This window comes from Taudactylus pleione, unplaced genomic scaffold, assembly GCF_031769625.1.
Source record: "Taudactylus pleione unplaced genomic scaffold, aTauple2 ptg000019l, whole genome shotgun sequence".
Lineage (NCBI taxonomy): Eukaryota > Metazoa > Chordata > Amphibia > Anura > Myobatrachidae > Taudactylus > Taudactylus pleione.
The window spans coordinates 25,516,569-25,537,352 of NW_028284421.1; the positions used below are offsets into that span (position 1 = coordinate 25,516,569).

The window sequence follows — 20,784 nt, forward strand, 5'->3', positions numbered from 1 at the left end:
TTGTCCTTTTGACCATGTCGACCTTATTCTTGTCGACCTATTGTCTGTCTAATGTCTATACAGGCATTGTCAACCGTTTTCATGTAGATCTATTTTACCTCATCCAATAAAATTACCTCTCTCTTTTTTGGAAAGCGTTAGAAGACTGTATTTTCTTTCTATATCAAGTTATTTATCTGCTTGCTTATAATGTATGAGTTTCAGCTGTCTTCTGATTCTCCGGATACACTAACTTCACATATGTGGTGAGTATTACAGAGAGACTGGCTTGTGTATAGGAGTGAAAGGATGCCTTGTTCCGTTAGTCAGGAGCAGAAGGGCTAGGGCCACCTGTATACACACCTCCTCAGGCCAGAATGCAGCCTTTGTGGTGTATGAGCTTCCATTTATCCCGTAAATTCTTTGTGCTGAATATTTATAGATAGATGCAATTAACCATTTATCCCGTTTTCTGCTGATGTATTCTCTATTCCTGTACTTATATTGAATGTGGTACAGGATACTCTGTCCATGCCGATCGCAGAGCCATAGCCAGGGAGACACTCCTTGTAGTACCACTCAGTCAGGGTGGTTATTTTTTCCCCACAAGAGCAGAGGAGTCACCCTGGGATGTGTCCGACTCCGTACTGCAGGCAGGGCGAGGAAGGGGGATCAGCAGCGGCAGCCGGGGCGGGTGTCAGAGGGGCGTTCTCAGGAGTTGGGCTAGGCTTCCACGTGGCCGCCTGATAAATGCCACGCCCGGGCTGCAGCTCTCGCATTGCTCTCCCGTCACCGTCCGCGGCTGCTGATTCTCCTTGCTCTCCCCAGCTCCTCCTCCGGCTGCGGCTCAGGTACAGTAATAACACAGCTGGCATACATACACCATCTCTCATCGCAATCAGCACTATACACCTAACCAGTAACACCAGAACTATAGTAACTTCTACGATCCCACACAAGGGGCAACATCATCTCTCTAATAGCTACACATGCAGTTATTACACACAGCGACACCACCAGTGCCCTAGACACTAGTACAGAGAACGGCAAATACAGAAGTATTACAATACTTGCCACAAATAAAAGCTTTCTATTATATGATTTGCAGCGATTCAGTCCACTCACTTCTACAGACAATGGGCTTGTCCTCGCCAACAATGAATTGGGAAAGCTGCTTCCAAGATCTGTCCTATAAACAGCAGAACGTACCGTAGTCTGTTCATGTAACATGTGTATCCCTGATCTGTATGTTACTCCTATAGGTAACTTCATTCATCCAATGACCTGGTAGCCTATGGTTAGAACTCACATTTGTGGCCATATTCTGGGAATACTTTGCAATGTTACACAGCATTAAATACGGATGAGCGAGAAGAATACTCTTGTGCGGATTGGGGGTGGGAGCAGCACAATTACTTATGAATCAGCAAATGATTTGTATAGTAAAATGAATTGCTACTATTGTTTTTAGCTTTTGTTCTTCCTTCACTTATACATTTATTTTCTTTGTGTTTTGAGATCTTCATTTAAATCATATAAACATATTAAACATTTCTGCAAAAGAATACTAAACATTTCAAGTATACACTCAGATGTACCTACACAGACCCAGCTTTCCTCAGTTGTGCCACACTGACTAGACCATGTAAGTGTCCATGTACACCTAATGCATTTTGATCTCTTCTCAAATGTATTCAAGCACAGGACGCTATCGGATGCATGTGCAAGGCACTTGGTACAGGTTTAATGCAACTATGCATACTGCTATATTTATTATCGAAATTCTTATTTGTTTATTATATACTCTTCAAATCCTGTTTCATGTATCCAGCATATATTCACAAACCTCAGGTAGTGGCAACACTAATTTTGTTTACAGTTGGCAAGCATGGGTCCGGCAAATACCAGATTTATTCCAATACCTAAAGTGTATAACTTGGTGGTACAGTAGGTGTTAATAAGGTCCTAACCAAATGTACATGTTTATCAGATTTTGGTTCTGGTCACCAATGTAAGTTGGCAAAGGGACAGGAAGTGTAACATCCATAGGGAAACATGGTTTATCTCCAATTACTTTGATTTACTTGCATCCTTTACACTTTGTGACTGTTGCTAATGTCTATTTTTTTTATGAAAATGTGTTTTTAAGTTTGCTAATCCTTTAAGTACAGCAAATGATTCTCAGTAGTGTTAGGTTTGAGTACATTTCACAGGCCTTGGAAAATGACTAGGGAAGAAAAAGCAGAGCGGATTAGAAAGATAGGTGTGGCAAAATGATTAATAACTAGGGTGGAGTAAAAGCTGGCAGAGAGCCTGATGTAGGCTCTTACCACTATAGCCTGTGGAATGGGAGACTTTTTAACCTACAGCCAAAATCTGCAGTAAACTGCTAAAGGCTGCTGTCTTTTAAATAAAATGTTATTATTCAGTGCAAAGAAAAAAGTAATCACATCATATTCTTGCACAATAATATACACATTTGGGGGCATATGTATCAAAGCTTGATGTGTGATAAAATTGTGAAATATATATCACCAACAGATCAGCTCCAAACTATCATTTCTTAAACACAGCCTGCAAAATGTAAGTTAGAAACTGGTTGGTGATCTATATCTCACATCAAGCTTTGATACATATGCCCCTTGAAAGGCATAGAATCGGGCAGGATGCATGCATGTATGTATCTATTTTCTCTGTCAGAAATTCTACATGTACTTCAATGCCCTAAATTGAGGTTGTTGTAATATGGGATAGATTAAGATTCTTCTCTTCACTAGAGCATGACTAGAATGTTATGCCGCCAGTAATTCTGTGTGAGGGTTCCTGTTTTGTTTTGTTTTGTGTGTGTGTGTGTTTTTTTTGTGTTCCAATGCAGAGCAGCATGTTTGTTCAGCATGTATGTAGTAGAACTGGCTGCAGTGGTATTGTGTGGACCACACCCAAGTGTTAAGACTGTGTGCGGCAGCTATGGCACCTAGCTATCCAAGAGGCATGTTCACACAAATGTATCATGATCTACACAAATATTAACCCAGACACCTGGTCTAAACCTAAAAGCAACGCTAATAAGATTATTTTTATTTATTCGGGTCTAGGGTGCTTCGCAAATCATCTGTCTACATTGCAGCTAGCTAGGCCTGTTATATTCACCTTGCAGTGGCTGTAATCTAGCTATTGCATGTGGTACATTTAGGGTGTGGAAAGAGGTTTCTTGAGAAGCAGTTAAGGGTAAGAGGAAACTTTAAAATGTGGGTTTGATTGCAGGCAAGTCTGATTCTTAGACCGATTTTGCGTTTTGTGGGCATGTACAGTAGACAGAACTTCAGGCTATACAGAGGTAAGGGTGCGCAGAGATCTGTCTGACTTCAGACTTATCTCTTGTGCCAGGTGTACGGCTGGTGCAAATCCATGCTGATAGTGATGACTGTGGGTGGATGGGGACAAATGCGGCCACATAGAAGTGTGCAACCCTGCATATGGGCAGAGATTTGCATTAATTTCCATGCATGTAGAGCCTTGGTGGCTAACCTTGACACTCCAGATGTTGTGGAACTACATATCCCAGCATGCACTGCTACCATTTTGCTATTAGGGCATGCTAAAACTGTGGCAAGGCATGCTGGGATATGTAGTTCCACAACATCTGGAGTGTCAAGGTTAGCCACCACTGATGTAGAGCATGCAACTCTAAATATGGCCCTATATGTTCAACGCATGTTACCAATGCTAAATGATCGCTCTTAGGCGAGGGCTCCAAAAAAACAATGTAAGTGACTGCATCTATACCCATGCTTACTGACCAACGTTAACTTAATTTCCGTTTTTATGTTTCCTGAAGCATTCGTTAACATTAATGTTCTGTAAAATATAATGAAGTTCTGTGAAATGCCTGAGAGTACCACGCAAAGTACATAGGCCTAATACACTATGCTGCAGTATAAGGGATGGTGCTTAAGGTCTCTTTAGCACAGGTGTACTCAGTGGCGTAACTAGGGGGGGGTCGGGCAGGGTGCGTGCCCTGGGCGCCGTAGGACCGGTGGCGCGGGGGGGCGCTGCCGGCCACGGTCCGGCCCGCCCTAGTTAGCCACAAGTGTAGCGCCGACCGCAATGATTGCGGTCGGCGCTACACATTTACACAGGACCGGCGCTAGGTTTCCCTGCGCCGGTCCTGTGCTGCACACCTGAGCCCGTTGCCTCCCCCTGAGCGCTTGCCCAATAGCGCCAGGAGGCGGGCTCAGGCTGTGCATAAAACACGCATCGCCGCCAGCGCTGGCGGCGATGCGTGTGTTAAACAGCAGCGAATGACAGTCAGATGGACTCTCATTGACTGCAGCAGCACCCACTGCAAGAGCCGGACTTCCGTCCGGCTCCTGCAGTGGGTAATGGGACTGACGTCATGACGTCTGTCCCATAATGCTGAGCGCGCCAGCCCGGGAGGACTGTCGGGCGGCGTCGCGGACCGGAGCAGCAGCAGCGTGGATTCAGGTAAATATATATATATATATATATATATATATATAATATTTTTACCTATCTGCAGAACGGGGGAGGGGGGTGGCTACTACTGGGAGGACCTCTACTGGGGGTGGGGGCACCATTATTGGGAGGACCTCTACTGGGGGGGGCTACTACTGGGGGCACTTAATCGGGAGGGGGAACCTCTACTGGGGACTACTACTTGGGGGGGAACTACCACTGGGGGTATTGTAAAAGGGGCCTACTAGTAGAGGCACTGCACTCGGGGGACCACTACTGGGGGCAATAATAGGAAGGGCCACTACAGGGGGCACTGGATAGGGGGATCACTGCTGGGTGCCTGCATAAGGGGACCACTACTGGGAAAACTGCATGGGGGGGGGGGACTACTGCTGGGGGCACTTTATAAAGCGCACTGCAATGGCGGGGCGGGGACTACTACTGGGGGCACCATATAAAGGGCACTGCATATTAGGATACCGCTACTGGGCACACTGCATTGTGGGGACTGCTACATGGGGCACTGCATTTGGGGGGACCACTACTGGGGATACTGTATAAGGGGCACTACTATGGGCCTGCATAAGAGGGACCACAACTCCATACTGGGGGTACTGTATAAGGGGTACTACTGGGGTTAAGGTGCATATGGATAGGAATGTTCAGTGTGAAAATAAAGGGGTGTGTCATGTTGACACGCCCCATTTTTAAGTGACCACTCCCATTTTTTCGACACGCGCGCACATCGGGGGGGGGGGGGGGCTGGCTCCCTTTACAAATTTGCCCTGGGCTCCAAATACCCTAGTTACGCCACTGGGTGTACTGCAAATGACTTAGAAATATAGAGGCTGAATCTGAGTTTGGAGTAAAGCTGGGTACACACTAAATGATATCTTGTCCGATCTGGCCGGGACGAGATATCTGGCACATCGTCTAGTGTGTACACGCTATGTCCCTGACTGTGCACGCTCCCGCGCTTCGTCAGCAAATGCAGGTCCGACAGACGAATGCATCATGGCCTCGGCCGTCGCTGCTGGCATCGACAAGTGTGTATACACTTGCCGATGCCGGGCTCTGTTGCGGACGATGTTGCTACACACTAGACATTACTTTGTAGCATGGCAAAACCTTTTTGCACTCACTGCAGGTGGGTCAGTTTGCAGTGAGATTTACTAAAGTGAGAGGTTTTAGTAGTGGAGATGTTGCCCATAGCAACCAATCAGAAACTACTTAACATTTAACTACAGTAGCACATTCTAGAAGATAATGGCTAGAATCTAATTGGTTGCTATGGCCAACATCTCCACATCTAAAAACTCTCACTTTAGTAAATGTACCCCTCAGAATTAGGAGGGGTGTGTCCAAACTCAAATTTATATTGTAGTGAAAAATTAAAGCTGTCCAACCTTTACCCTGGATTGTTTGCACCCCTTGCATTGTGGTTTGTTCAGTTGCAAAGTTACTAAATGAATATCGGATCAATAAAGGAAATTCGTCCAGCGATGATCTTCTGTTTTTTCTTTTTCACTTTTGATCATGAGCTAAACAATCTTACAATTATGCAGAGTTGACAAATTGGCAGTAATTGCCATATAGAAATAGTTCTCACTTCACAGCAAACAAGAAATGAATCTGTGCAGATACTAAAGGGTCAATATACTAACATTGTCCTCTTCCCAATGTTGAGACATCCTGCATGGGTGTTGATACAGGATGTATTGGCGCTGAAATGTAATACAAAAAGGCAGATCTAGAACAGGGCTCTGTGCCGCCCCCGCCACCAAACACATGGTCAAACCACAGGTGTTGGTCCAGGCACACTGAAAGACAAATGCAGGTGCCTGCGGCCTGGACGACGACATCGCTCGCACACCTCTAGTTACGTTCCTGCCAAAGAGAGCAGCTGGACACATGTTACCATAACTCCTCTACGGCGACCTCAGCCTGTATTACATTAGCCTAGTGCTGAATCAGGATGGAATGGGTCAGTGTGGGCACCTTGTGTATGCACAAGATCTCATTCCAGACTGATGGTGCATGTGCTGAGATATCTGGTGGCAGGAATGGTAACCAACAAATCGCTTAGTGCCCATAACGCTCCGCTGCAATAGCTGCTTATGTTATGAATGTTAATAACAGAAGAAGGTGCCACTAAAAGAAAAATCTGTTTTCTCCACAACCTGCCTTTTTGTACATTTTGGGAAAGTGGAGATAACCCATTCACCACTTCATACATTTAACCCTAAATTCTTATGCTGGGTACACACTGGCCGATATATATCTGGCATAAGGAATTCAATTGAACGGTCGATATATAGCAGGTACACACCCAACGCATCCACGATATATGTCAGTGAACAACAATGTTCAGACATATCACGTTGGCTGTGCAGCACAACCTTTGGCAGATGTGTACCACCCGTACACTTGCTGCAGAGGCCGCCGGTGACGGACATCACAACTGGGCAGGCACGACACATTGGGCCGACGATTGGTAAGTGTGTATGCACTTACCAATTGTCAGGACGGCAGATCATCCAGACTGCCGAACAGTCGTCCGGCTTTAGATTCCGTGGTCCAGTCAATGTAGCTCCTAAGGTAAATACTTGGCGTGCATTTCTCGAGTGTGCTGCTTACCGCTGCATCAGAATAGCAAAATTAAAAAAGTCAATTGAGACAGTCTGAGATCTTCCCACGCACCGTTATTCTGTTTTAAGAGGCAACTGGATTTCCCCCTTTCTCTTCACTGGCTGCTAACCATCAAGTCTGCTCTACAATAGCTTCTACAGTGGAAAGCCGCTGGTCTTTTCTCTCTTACTCTACTGCAGTGAGATATTAAGGAAAACATCTTAAGCTCTTTTCAAGCAAGGCCCCCCCACCCCCCATTCTCCCGTGTGAGCCATTTCCAATATGAATACTGGTTCATAAACCATTTATGCTCTGTCTAGATGTCAGAGTTGGCTTGACTTCAGTAGCAAGTCGGAGCATATACTTGTGCACCAGGTGAGATAAGCAATCCTGACTTCTAGACATTGTGACCGTAGATAACAACAAATAGTAATCTCTACGATTTGAGAGCATTGAGCTTATTGTACTGAAATCTCAGAGCATCATCCTATGTCAGCTATTGGCAAAAATCGTAAGATCAAAAGCCTTTTATAAAACCACCTTAGCTATTTCTGCGCTAGGACTCTGGGCTTTGTTAAATCTCTGCCACCATAAGAGTATTTAAACAAACAAACAAGCCCCTCCCTCCTGATGTCATATACATGGCATAATCCTGGGGTAGCCGGTCTTACAGAAGAAGGTATTTTGATCTTACAAGAGCCTTGTGCCTTTTTAAAAGTTTAACAAATCGATGTGATTCATGTGAATCTGCAGACTGCTTCTCAGGAAAGGAGCAATTGTGCAGAGGGCCAGTTCCTAGTAGTAAATTGAATATGTACATGCATCAGTCTGTGACCAAGCGTATCTTAGGGGTCTATTTAATAAGCAGTGTTTGAAGACAGAGTGGAAAGTGATAAGGTACCAGCCAATCAGCTCCCAACTGTCATCTCACAGACTGTGTTTGAAAAATGATAGTTGGGAGCTGATTGGCTGCACCTTATCACTGTCTTATCACTTTTCACTCTGTCTCCTGACACTGCTTAGTAAATAGACCCCTTATTCAGCAATGTTATTTTACTTCTACTTCTGGACTTCCATAAAGCTCATCACAAGGTAAAAGGGGTTAGTACAGGCCCCTCCTCCCCAGCCGAGCCCCAGGGGCTGCTGACCTAGCCTTTTTTTTTTTTTTTTTTGGAGCCCGCCTTGCAGCCCCATCCGAAACAAGTAGGGTGTGAGGAAGACCAATTGCAAACCTCAAATCAAAATTTGGTGGGTTGTGATTGTACCTCCCAATGAAATTACTCCTTCGCTGCCCTTCTAAGTTGGCAGCAGACTACATTGAAAGCCCCAGCACAAATTCCTGTGCTTGTCTAGCTGGTGGTGTAGCATTCAAGGTTCATCACTTCCACTGTGATGAATATTTCCTATTTAGTAGAGACCAGGAGCAAAAACGTAATAGGGTGAGAGTTTAGAAAATATGAGAGTTTAGCAGTAAACTCTCTCCAGTACATTGGTCGAGCTTTATCTTCAAAGTGGGAAAACATCTGGATGAGTTTAAATTGTGAGAGTTCCTTGAGTCTAAAAACATGTACAGTAAGTTTGCATGTTCTTGGACTCTATTACATTGGCAGAGTTTAAAAGTGTGAGAGTTTACTTCTAAACTCTCACATTTTCTAAACTCTCACCCCATTACATTTGGCGACTTTAGGTGACTTTAGGTTTCTTTGAGGGCTTCTTCAACTCCTTTTGCCATTCTTTATGTGAAGATCCCTGGCTAATTACCATAGGACACGTCCCCTAATTGACATTGTTTGGGGGCGTGGCTGTATGGCATGCATCCCGTTAACATCAGGCTGGGGGCGAGCTCAGCACTACGTCAGTAGCTGGGCTGCCCCCAGCCCTCTTCCTGCACTGAATGGATGCCACGAGCATGTGTGCGACATCCATTCCTCTTCTCCTGGGCCGGCACCGCCGCACAGCTGCCACGGTGGTGGTGCCCAATCTGCTGAACGCCTGTGGGACACTTCGCCCCACAGGTGGAACAGCGGGGCAGTTTCCGAAATCGCAAATGTTTGGGAGGGGTGTGCCCTCTGTGGGGGGGTGCCCCTGTTTGATCGCACTGTTAAGTAATATATGATTTCGAAATTTTAGGTTTTCTTCTTAATCAAATGGTCCTACTGTGACATATTGACAACCTCCAATCTAATTGTGGTTTTCAAAGAAACATGCCATCCAAAAACAAGGCCAAAGGACACTCAAGTAGAATGTTTTAATATCCGCAAAAATACAATCTGCGTACAACCCATACACTGACTAAAGTAAACCATAATAATAAAAGGTTGCTTAGCTGGTGAGTACAGTCCCTTCAGAGAGTAGCTATAGACCAGTCACCTCTACAGCCAGCTGTGGAAGGGGGCTGTAGTGAGTGCTACCATCTTCTTTTTTTTTTTTTGTCTGAGAAAGAATTTACTATGCATGAATTGCCTTTGACCTTGTTTTGGTTGATGTGTGGGTGTATTTCAGAATGCCATTAGATGGGAAAAAGTACATAAGTTACAGTATAAGATGATTTGACGATGAGATCCTAAAAGTAATCAGATAAGCTTGTCATCATAAAATATTCACTATAAATATAAGTACTTTCATATATGTGCTCCCTCGCTTTCTTGGATCTTTATGTGGAGTATATACAGTCAGGTCCATAAATATTGGGACAATGACAGAATTTTCATATTTTGGCCTCTATTCACCACCACAATGATTTTGAAATGAAACAAACAAGATGTGATTTAACTGCAGACTTTCAGATTTAATTTGAGGGTAATTACATCCAAATCAGGTGAACGGTGTAGGAATTACAACGGTTTCTATATGTGCCTCCCACTTTTTAAGGGGCCAAAAGTAATGGGACAAACTAAACAATCCTAAATGTAACTTTCACTTTTTAATACTTTGTTGCAAATCCTTTGCAGGCAATTACAGCCTGAAGTCTGGAACGCATAGACATCACCAGACGCTGGGTTTCATCCCTGGTGATGCTCTGCCAGGCCTCTACTGCAAATGTCTTCAGTTCCTGCTTGTTCTTGGGGCATTTTCCCTTCAGTTTTGTCTTCATCAAATGAAATGCATGTTCAATCGGATTCAGGTCAGGGGATTGACTTGGCCATTGCATAACATTCCACTTTTTAGCCTTAAAAAACTCTTTGGTTGCTTTTGCAGTATGCTTCGGGTCATTGTCCATCTGCACTGTGAAGCGCCATCTGAGTTCTGAAGCATTTGACTGAATATGAGCATATAATATTGCCCGAAACACTTCAGAATTCATTCTGCTGCTTTTGTCAGCAGTTACATAATCAATAAATAAAAGGAAACCAGTTCAATTGGCAGCCATACATGCCCACGCCATGACACTACCACCACCATGCTTCACTGATGAGGTGGTATGTTTAGGATCATGAGCAGTTCCTTTCCTTCTCTTCCCATCACTCTGGTACAAGTTGATCTTTGTCTCATCTGTCCATAGGATGTTGTTCCAGAACTGTAATGGCTTTTTTAGATGTTGTTTGGCAAACTCTAATCTGGTCTTCTTGTTTTTGTGGCTCACCAATTGTTTACATCTTGTGGTGAACCTTCTATATTCACTCTTGTGAAGTCTTCTCTTGATTGTTGACTTTGACACATATACATCTACCTCCTGGAGAGTGTTCTTGATTTGGCCAACTGTTGTGAAGGGGGTTTTTTCTTCACCAGGGAAATAATTATTTTGTCATCCACCACAGTTGTTTTCCGTGGTCTTCCGGGTCTTTTGGTGTTGCTGAGCTCTCCGGTGCGTTCTTTCTTTTTAAGAATGTTCCAAACAGTTGATTTGGCCACACCTAATGTTTTTGCTATCTCTCTGATGGGTTTGTTTTGATTTTTCAGCCTAATGATGGCTTGCTTCACTGATAGTGACAGCTCTTTCGATCTCATATTGAGAGTTGACAGCAACTGATTCCAAATGCAAATGTCACACCTAGAATCAACTCCAGACCTTTTACCTGCTTAATTGATAATGAAATAATGAGGGAATAGCTCACACCTGTCCATGAAATAGCTTTTGAGTTGATAGTCCCATTACTTTTGGCCCCTTAAAAAGTGGGAGGCACATATTGAAACTGTTGTAATTCCTACACCGTTCACCCGATTTGGATGTAATTACCCTCAAATTAAATCTGAAAGTTTCATTTCAAAACCACTGTGGTGGTGAATAGAGGCCAAAATCTGAAAATTCTGTCAATGTCCCAATATTTATGGACCTGACTGTAGGTCCATTGGTTGCTGTGCACACGCTATCAGTTTTTGCAATTTGTTTGGACGCCATTTGAGAATCATTCACATTAAAGTGGTAGGAGTGCCTAATTTGGGGTTAAGCATTTTGTGTTTGTGTATAAATATACTATACACACGTGTGCACAGGCAAAATTATTTTTTCCCAACCTTTTGTTTCATTACAGAATCCAGACCAATGGCGACTATTCATGAAATTCTAGGCAAGCTGAAATTGGAAGGAAGTGTAAGTAAAGTTAATGTTTCTTTTTAAATAGTGTGAAAACCATACTTTCCTACTCTCCCGAAAGATCAGGCGCCTCCTGCATGCTGCTCACTGCCGCCTGGGCAGTCCAGGTGGCTTGATAACAACTTGATTACTTGTTGAATCATTACCCTGGCCCTTGCTATAATCTCAGTATATGTGCCTTGTATAGTATGTATATGGGGGGGAGTGCAGGACCACGATTACATGAACATGTTGCCACCCTTCCCCCTCCCTATATCTTATACCTGGTTGTGCCTTTAAATGTCAGCAAGTCTGCTGAAAAGGTTTTTTTATTTTTTAGAAACACCTTAAATCTATTTAGGAGGAGTTAAAACTGCTATACTCACACATAACCTAAAATGACCCTGTGCAATAGAAATGAATATGGCGTTGTCTTCAGAGTGACAATGTTACATATTGTAAGATGTTTATATTTTTGCACTTTGTTTTAGTTCATGGAACCAAATTATCTGAATTGTTTGTAAATGTTAATTTACAGCAGCCTATTGTAAACAAAGGTTACACCATATTTTTGAATTGTGCAACAATGTCTTAAATAGCTATAATTTGGGTGCTGATTCGACTTAGGGGTCAGTCCAATTATACGCGAGGTAATCGTGGGTGCGAGTCATGGCGACAATGGCTGCCGACCGCCCGCGGGACACTTCGCCCCACAGGTGGAACAGCGGTGTAGTTCCCGAAATCGCAAATGTTTGGGAGGGGTGTGCCCTCTATGGGGAGTGCCCCTGTTTGACCGCACTGTTAAGTAATATATGATTTAGAAATTTTAGGTTTTCTTCTTAATCAAATGGTCTTCTACTTGGCGGCAGCCCGGATTTGCATAAAAGTGCACACAGCCTCATAGCGTTCCGAGCAAAGTTAAGCGAATTCGTACTGGGAGCGAGGTGCGGTGCCATTGCCAGCGTATTAACGTCGTTGCAACAGCAACTCGCACCCTTCGCATGGAATATGATTGACCCCTTCATGCATTTCATCAGTATTCATACCCCCCTGCTAGACTTTCTGAATGTTCTCTCTCTCGTTATTTGTTTTCATTAATTTTTTTTTATTATTATTATTTCCTTGCAGCAAACCAGTTCCAATCAGCCAACTTCTGGTACTGTCAGGCCTAGCACAAACTTTGATGCAGAGAAGGATGCAGCAGCCATTGAAACTGCAATTAAGACAAAAGGTTGGTACCATTTCTTTAGAGTCAATATTGAAAGAGGGAACGCTCCTACCTGTGGGGATGTTGTGCTCCATCAGGGTTGTCACCACTGCGCAAAGTGATTCTAGAACCAAATTGATAGGTCGATATGGTAGTAAGGGTTGGGTACGGGATACCGGCGGTCCAAATCCTGACGCCGGCATCCTGGTAGGCTTAGGACACCGACACCTGTTTGTAGATATCCTAACCTCCACACACCCTATACCTAACCCTCCCCCTAGTGCCTAACCCTAACCCCTAACGCTAACTCTCCCCCTAACCCCGCTACTTACCTTCGGGGTGCCGGGATTCTGCTCGGTGCCGTGTTTCTGGCGCCGGCATCCCCTTTGCCGGGATATTGACCATATGCTTGTCATGTGCCCAATCGAGCTTCCTCTGACAGCATGTGGTCAGCGATTACACACTGCTTATATGAAAGTAACACCGCACTAGTAGGAACGCAAAGTGCACAGCATAGATCTGATGGGTTAAATTTAAAAAAAAAACTGTTTGTTTTGCCTGGCGTTTATATTTAAGGACACACGATCTGTTTTCAAGCTCTGTCCAAAGAATTATTGCAAAACAATGCTAAATTGTTCATTGTTGTTGTGATCACCAGAGAGCATATCTAATATACTACCTTTGCTTCACCAACCAATCACGTGCCAGCTGCCATCTTTCTTTTCAGAAATATCTTCACACTAATAAAACTATATTGAAAGTGAAACAATCGCTTTATCCCCATAGATATCGTACAGCTGTTGCGTTAAGTAATGGCCTGGTGTGTGGTGTTTTTTGTTTTTATAATTGACTGATTTCATGTCTGCTTATATTTTAGTTTCCATGGCCCTTTTAGGCATCATGACTGTGTTTTGGGTGTCCCACTTCATTTATTATTGCAGTAACCTGGGCTGTACTAATTCATGGCAGAGGGAGGTAGCTGCAATAGGAAGATAGATAGTGATTCTGGACAGAGGGCCTGATTAATCCAATATTGCAACAGCGTAAGCAGATCGGTCGATAGTGCGTGCTGCACATGCGTGTGCACTGCAGTGCGCGTGCTTGAGTTAGCATTGCGATCGCTCTGTGATCACTCACGCTGAGAGGAAGCCATCGCAGAGTGAGTAACGGGAGGTCAGAGTTTGGGGTTGGTGACGTGGGAGTGGTCTGAGAAACGTAGGCGTGCCTGTTCGTTTGAAAGCTGTTACTTGCAACGGCATACGCGGCTTGTGTACTTACTGCATGCAACAAGGTTAGCAATTTCTGAGTAAGGCCAGACCTGCCGTAATTCTGCGTGAGGGGCAGATGTTCCCGATGTATATGCAGGACTGCAAGGTATTACGGACGTGAGATAGCGATAATGGGCGTCGCTGTGCGACTGCTTTGCGATTGCAGTCATTAGCAGAATATTTTTGCAGCAGACCTCCGTGCGTAATCACAGTTGCTGTCCTTAGTGAATGAGGCCCAGAGAGTATTTGTCCTTGGTGAAAGGGTTGGGGGGGGAAGCACTTTGAGCCCTTATAGGAGAAAAGGGCTATATAAATAACATTATTATTATCCTGATTTAAGTGGGTGTAGTCTCCATTGTTTCATATATATATATATTTTCCCTGCACACATTTCTGTTTTGTTGCTGCCACATTTCCCTTCTTCATATAGATTCCAGGTGTACACTATAATGGGAAATGGTTAGACGTCCTGGGAGACCCATGTCCAAACAGATTATCTCTGACCCCCCCATCCCCCGTTCCCATTCCCTTGTAAAGAGCCAGGAACAACCTGAGCAAAGGATAACATGCTACAGGAATTGAGGAAACGGGACAGATTTCCTCTTGGCTGAGCCTTTACTTATAATGGAACATTCCTGAATTAGAGGTGTGTACCAGCTATGGTCTGCTACACTCACATCTTCTCTCTTCACACTGCACTGTCCTTGTCTGGCTTTTTATGGCTAATTAAAAACAGTTCCTGTATGTGCTGCAATCAATATTCATAAATGTATAATGTTTTGCCTTGTACAGGGACAAGTGAGTGCAGAGTGCATACCAACAATTCATTATTCAAATCCACTTTTCTGGCTAAAAATAATACACATTACTGTGCAAGTTATGACGTCTATGGACTGCCCACTGGGTTACATGTCAGACCCCAAAACCCAGCCCTCAAACATGCTAGTGTGCTGAATTCAGCCATGGGGGTGTTCCATACAACTCATCACAAAATATTACACACATATTTTGACAATTAAAGAGATTTAACTGAATTATGTCAAACATTGTATAGATGTACACTACACGACCAAACGTATCTGGACAACAAATCATCAGTCACATATGTGCTTGTTGAATCTCATTCCAAAATAATGGCCATTAATTAGATTTTAGCTATTCTGGGCAGGAACATGACTGCAGTGATTTGCATCCCTTCAGCCATTAGCAGTAGAGAGGTTGGGCTATAAGTCCTGGCTCACAATCAATGGTCCAATTTATCCAAAAGTGTTTGAGGTCAGACAGAACCAGTAAAGTTATTACATCTCAAACTTTGTAAACCATATTTATATTCGCCTCACTTTGCTCACAGTGCCATTGTTATGCTGAAAGAGGACATCAAATTCCCCAAACTCTTGCCACAACTGTGGAACAAAACAATTCTCTATAGAATATCATTGTATGTTCAAGCATACAGATTGTCCTTCACTGGAACTAGGGCCCATGCCAGACCATTATTTCCACTCCATCAAACTGTACAGTTGGCAGTACACATTAGGGCAGGACACCTTTTTCTGGCATTCACCAAACCCATATTCATCAGTCAGACTGCCAGATGGTGACATGTGATCCATCATTCGAGAGAAGGTGTTTCCACTGCTCCAGAGTCCTAAATGTGATACTTTCCACCACTCCAGCCAATGTTTGGCATTATTTTCTACTTCAGGGTCCATAGGGTATCCACAGGATACCTTGGGGTATAGGCGATGGCGGCAGACATCCAGGCACCACAGAGTTAAATTTTCAGCCTCCCAGGATGCACTGGGGTCCCTCTCCTTTACCCCGCCCCCGAGCCTCAGGCCACTCAGTTTTCGTAGGTGCCTGGCCGGACCAGTCGAACCGTACAGAGGGGGGTCTTTTTAAGGCCCCTGAATATTTATTCGCAGCTGTGGCTGCACAACTAGAGTGCTCCAGCATAGGACAGTCAGTATTGACGTCCATGCTGTCACTCCTACACCCCGCCGGTACCAGAACGCCGGTACCGATCCGGGGATGCTGGTAGGTAGCTGGGGTCACAGTTAGCGGTGATCCCCGGCTACCTGGACTGTGGCCGGATGCACGGGGAACAAGGTAAGCGGCGGGGGTCCCGCGGTGGGCACCCACCGGTAACACAGTCCTGTTTGGTCCCCAGGCAGGGGGCTCCCTGGGGACCGGCTGCGCGTGGGGCCAGGTACTGATCCTGCACCTTCCACTAGACCACCAGGGACAGCGGGCCGTAGCATGTGCGGTACAGCGCGGCGTCCCAGGGGTTGATAGCATGCCAGGGGAGAACGCCTTCCCTGTCTCACAGCCGGCGTCTCCCCTGCTGCACAGTGCCATTCCACAGCGGTCTGAGCGGGCTGTGTCAGCGCTCCTCCCCCGGGCCCTGCCTTCTCTCTGCTCCTCGGTGGCCATTTTCTCACTACATGTGCTGGGGATGGCAAACGCTGCTGGAAGCTGATACAGATGCCATTGCGGTCCGGGTCCCCCGCATACCTCTCCTTCAATTAAGGTCAGTGTATGCAGCACTGTTTCCTACCAGGCTCTGGTCTGTGTAGTTGATTGCAGTGCCTGTAATGCAGGATGTTATCTGTGCATTTTATGTGACTTAAATGCTAGCGCTGTTTGCCTGTACTTTCATTTCTGGCTGTCAGCCTTTTCCTATCCCTGTTCTTCAGCTACAGCCCTTGCGGTGCGGTGTCGCAGGGTGTTTATTACCTCACAGTAAACGTGGTTTTTCTGTGTGGGAGGTCACATACGCTCCGTTCACACTCCTCATGTCGGACTGTGAACGAGGATATTCTTTTCCAGCTATAATGTACTGATATCATGTGCAGTTAGCGGAGGGATATGTAGACGCTGAGGGTTTATGGAGGGCATGTTGTATTATATATCACGCCCCATTTCTGTCACTGTGCCTGCACAAAAAAGGGGACCGCCCTCGGCTGGCTAAGATGCTTACAGCCTTTGTGGGCAACGCCCCCTGCGTTTCCCCAAGGGGTTATCACAGCCTGTGGTGGTCTCATCACATGCAGGGGTCTCTGGACAGATGATGGTACCCCAGTGTATCCTGTTTTTCGCCCCCCCCAGGTCTCGCAGGAGCCTGTGTGGGTGAATTTATTGTCCAAATGGTATAGCACCTGATGGACGTTTTACAGGGGGAGTCACCATTTCGGCCTTCTAAACGGCCTTTCGGGTCTCAGACGGGTAAAGACATGACGTCTGATGACTGTGACATTATTGACTTTTTCGGACACGAGCCCCTTAGTGCAAAGGAGGCGTAGTCTGGGTCTAAAGTCTATATACCTGGCCTTCTACGGGCAGCCCGTGCGGCTTTGGTTATTACATATCCCCCGTGGCTAAATCCAAATATGCCTTCTTTAAGGATAAGGGTGTTGCCACTGTAATTCCTCTATCTGATCATTTTAGAGGAGGCGTGGAAAATCCGGGTAAGCGGGTCCAGCCTCAAAAACGGTTGACCTTTTGCATACCACTTGTGCGGATAATTACATTTCCGAATGGGAGTTACCTTTACGGGTAGATTCTCATGTTACACGCCTAGTGAGGAGTGCTACGTTGCCCATGCCCTCCAGGTCCTCTTTGAAGGAGGTTCCAGATTGCAAGGTGCAAATATATCTAATTCCCTTGCTGGAGGGGCTTCCAGGCCGGCTATGGCCGTGTGCTGGGGGGCCAGAGCCATGGAACACTGAGTAGGTAACTGGATCTCTGCACACTGACTCTCCAGCAGAGCAGGTTCATAGTGAGACGGTCTTACATATAGCCTACTCCTTTCCAGAATCTCCTCGGCAGCAGTAGCGGCTTGCCGCTCCCTGTGGTTGCGCCCTTGGAAAGCGGACGCAGATTCCATTTGGAATGCTTTGCCTTTTACGGGACAAGTCCTGTTTGGCCCTCGTCTGGACGCAATTGTGGCCCTGCAGGCAGCAGCTACGTCTGCGTGTCTGTCATCGGCTACAGTCCCATCAGGGTCTGGGACTTTGTCTTTTCGGCCCTGTGAGGCCAAGGTAAGTCTAAAATACAGCTTTCCAAGACAGTCAGTAGCCAGGAAATCTGCTCAGCCATAAGAACAGGCTTGGAGTACAAGACGTCCTACTCCAAAGTTGGACTATAAGCCTTCAGCCTCACGGGACGGGCCTCCTCTCGGGAGCCCCCAGAGTCGGAGGCCGGCTTCTCCAGTTCGCCCAGTGCTGGTGTCTGACCACCACGGACACTGGGGTAAGAGAAGTATTTGCTTGAAGGTATGTCTTTTCCTCCCGGTAAAAGCCTCCCAGAAGGTTTTTCGTTACAGGTCTTCTGGCAATTCAGGACTAGGCCCTGTAATTTTTGAGGGTGTTACACTCTATGCTCCAGGCATGAGTTATAGTACCTATTCCGTTGCCCCAAAGGGGAACGAGGTATTACTCCATCCTCTTTCTGGTACAGACACCCAATGGGTCTTACCAGGACATTCTCAACCTCGAATCCTTCAACAAATTCTTAAGGGTTCCTCGGTTCGGGAGGGGGACCCTGCATTCCATCATTCAATGGAGCCTGGGAATTTTGTGGTGTCGTTGGATATATTCAGGGTGACTACCTGAATATCCCTCTTTTCTTAGCACACCAGTGTTTTCCTCAGGTTTGCAGTGGTCGATAAGCATTTCCAGTTTCTGGCATTGCCCCTTGGTCTGGCCTCCGCGCCTCACGGTTTACCAGGGTCATGGTAGTTATGGCAGCCCACCTGCGGAGGCAGGGGGTCCGCTTGTTACCCTATCCGAGTGACCTCCTGTTGTTACACGGTCTCCAGAGATACTTCAGTGCCATATGCAACGGACAATATCTGTGTTGCTACGTTAGGGCTGACTGATAAACTGGAAATGGTCCTCTCTGATTCTTCACAGAGGATGCTCCATATCCCAACATCTGAGGATCTTTGTGATTGAGGAAAAGATCTCTGCATTACAGGCAAAGGTACGCAGTTGCCTGCAGAGTTGCCGAGTGTCTATTCACTTGGCAATGTGGTTCCTGGGTTCCAGGATGTTGCTGTTCGACATGGTGGAGAGTACCCAGCTTCACTCTAAAGAACTTGATCCTCTCCGGATGGGATGGGTTGCCCCATAGGATAAAGTCAATAGGCTTTCCCCGGAGGTTTGTCTCTCTCTGGCCTGGTGGCTGCAGAAAGCTCACCTAAACAAGGGGCACCCCCTTTGGGATTGCGGACAGGGTCCTTCTGACGACGGACGCCAGTATCCGTGGCTGGGAAGCAGTGACGGGTCCACACTTGTTCCAGGGCAGGTGGACACCAGTAGTTTTTGCGCTTCCCATAAACATCTGAGAACTCTGAGCAGTATTCAGGGTTCTCCAGCATGCAGGACAGGTCCTCCACGGAAATACCGTGCAGGTACAGTCTGACAACGCCATCATGATGGCTTATGTAAACCACCTAAGAGGTTCCCGAAGTCAGGCGACGCTAACAGTGGTGTCCCGAATTCTGGCTTGGGTGGAAGGCTATATTCCTGCCGTCATCGGCAGTGTTCATTCAGGAATCGTCAGATGGAAAGCAGGCTTTCTCAGCCGTCAAGACGTGCATTCAGGGAAATGTCCTCTTCATCAGGAGGTGTTCAATCTTCTGGTGAACAAGTGGAGCCTTTCAGAGATGAGACTCTTCTGATAGACGTAGGCAGGTCCAGTGGACCTTCCAAGTTGTGTACCTCATCCCTCCGTTATCCCTTCTTCCTCCAGTAATAGCAAGAAGGAGGCGCGCTCCTGCTGATAGCTCCAGCGTAGGCCAGATGGCACTATTACTCAGATCTTCGGAGCCTCTCAGTTAAGACTCCGAAGCTGTTGCCTCTACGCCCGGACCTGTTGTCTCAGGATCCTGGCTGATCCCCAGACCTGGGTTGTTTGTGGTGGAGACTGCCCTCTTAAGGTCTAGGAGTTTTTCCAGCTCTATAGTTAACAGGGGCTCTGTCCATGCTAAGAGCTCGGAAGTTTTTATCTGCAAGAATTTACCATTGGGTATGGTATACTTTCTTTTAGGTGTCGCCCTAGAGGCTAGGCTCCTCGGGTATTCCGGATATCCAGAGGTTGGCTTTCCTACAGGTGGGCTTAGATAACGGTCTTCGCCTTGCTTACCTCAAGGTGCAGGTTTCTGCCCTGTTAGTTTGGTTTCAGTGTAGGATTGCTACTCTTCCTGATGTCCGCACCTTTGTGCAGGGTGTACGTTATATTCAGCATCCCTTTGTTCCACCTGTGGCTCCTTGGGATTTGGCTGTGGTCCTTAGGGCTCTCTGAGGACCGCCATTTGATCCACTGGGCTCAGTGGATTTCAAATGGCTTACGGCTAGGACTGTATTCCTTCTGGCTCTTAACTTGGCCAGTAGGATCTCAGAATGGGAGGCTCTGTCATGTAGACCTCCCTTTTTCTCATCTTTCCTAGGAACAGGGCAGTGCTTGCCTTTACTTCCCCAGTCCTGTCTGCTGGTGAGGCCTATTTGGCTGTGGTATGTGCGCTAAGAATTTAAGTTGACCGTACCAGCCCATTTGGGAAATCAGACTCTCGGTTTTGTCCTTTCTGGTTTCCATAAAAAGGGTTGGCCTGCCACTACGCTAACTTTGGCAGGATGGATTCACAGGTCTTCCTGTTCCATCCTCTATTAAAGCTCTTCCACTAGGTCTGTGGGTCCTTCGTGGACAGCTCG

At 46.0% G+C, this 20,784-nt stretch overlaps 1 protein-coding gene across 1 annotated transcript in view; it reads left to right on the top strand.

The window, feature by feature from the left end:
• The first annotated feature begins 725 nt into the window (after positions 1-725).
• ANXA2 (annexin A2) overlaps positions 726-20,784 on the top strand; it is a 31,145-nt gene continuing 11,086 nt past the window's right edge. The window contains exons 1-3 of the mRNA XM_088443791.1: positions 726-830; positions 11,556-11,614; positions 12,725-12,827. Of these exons, the coding sequence (XP_088299917.1) occupies positions 11,567-11,614; positions 12,725-12,827 (151 nt within the window). The 5' untranslated portion in view covers positions 726-830; positions 11,556-11,566. The remainder of the gene's footprint in view (positions 831-11,555; positions 11,615-12,724; positions 12,828-20,784) is intronic.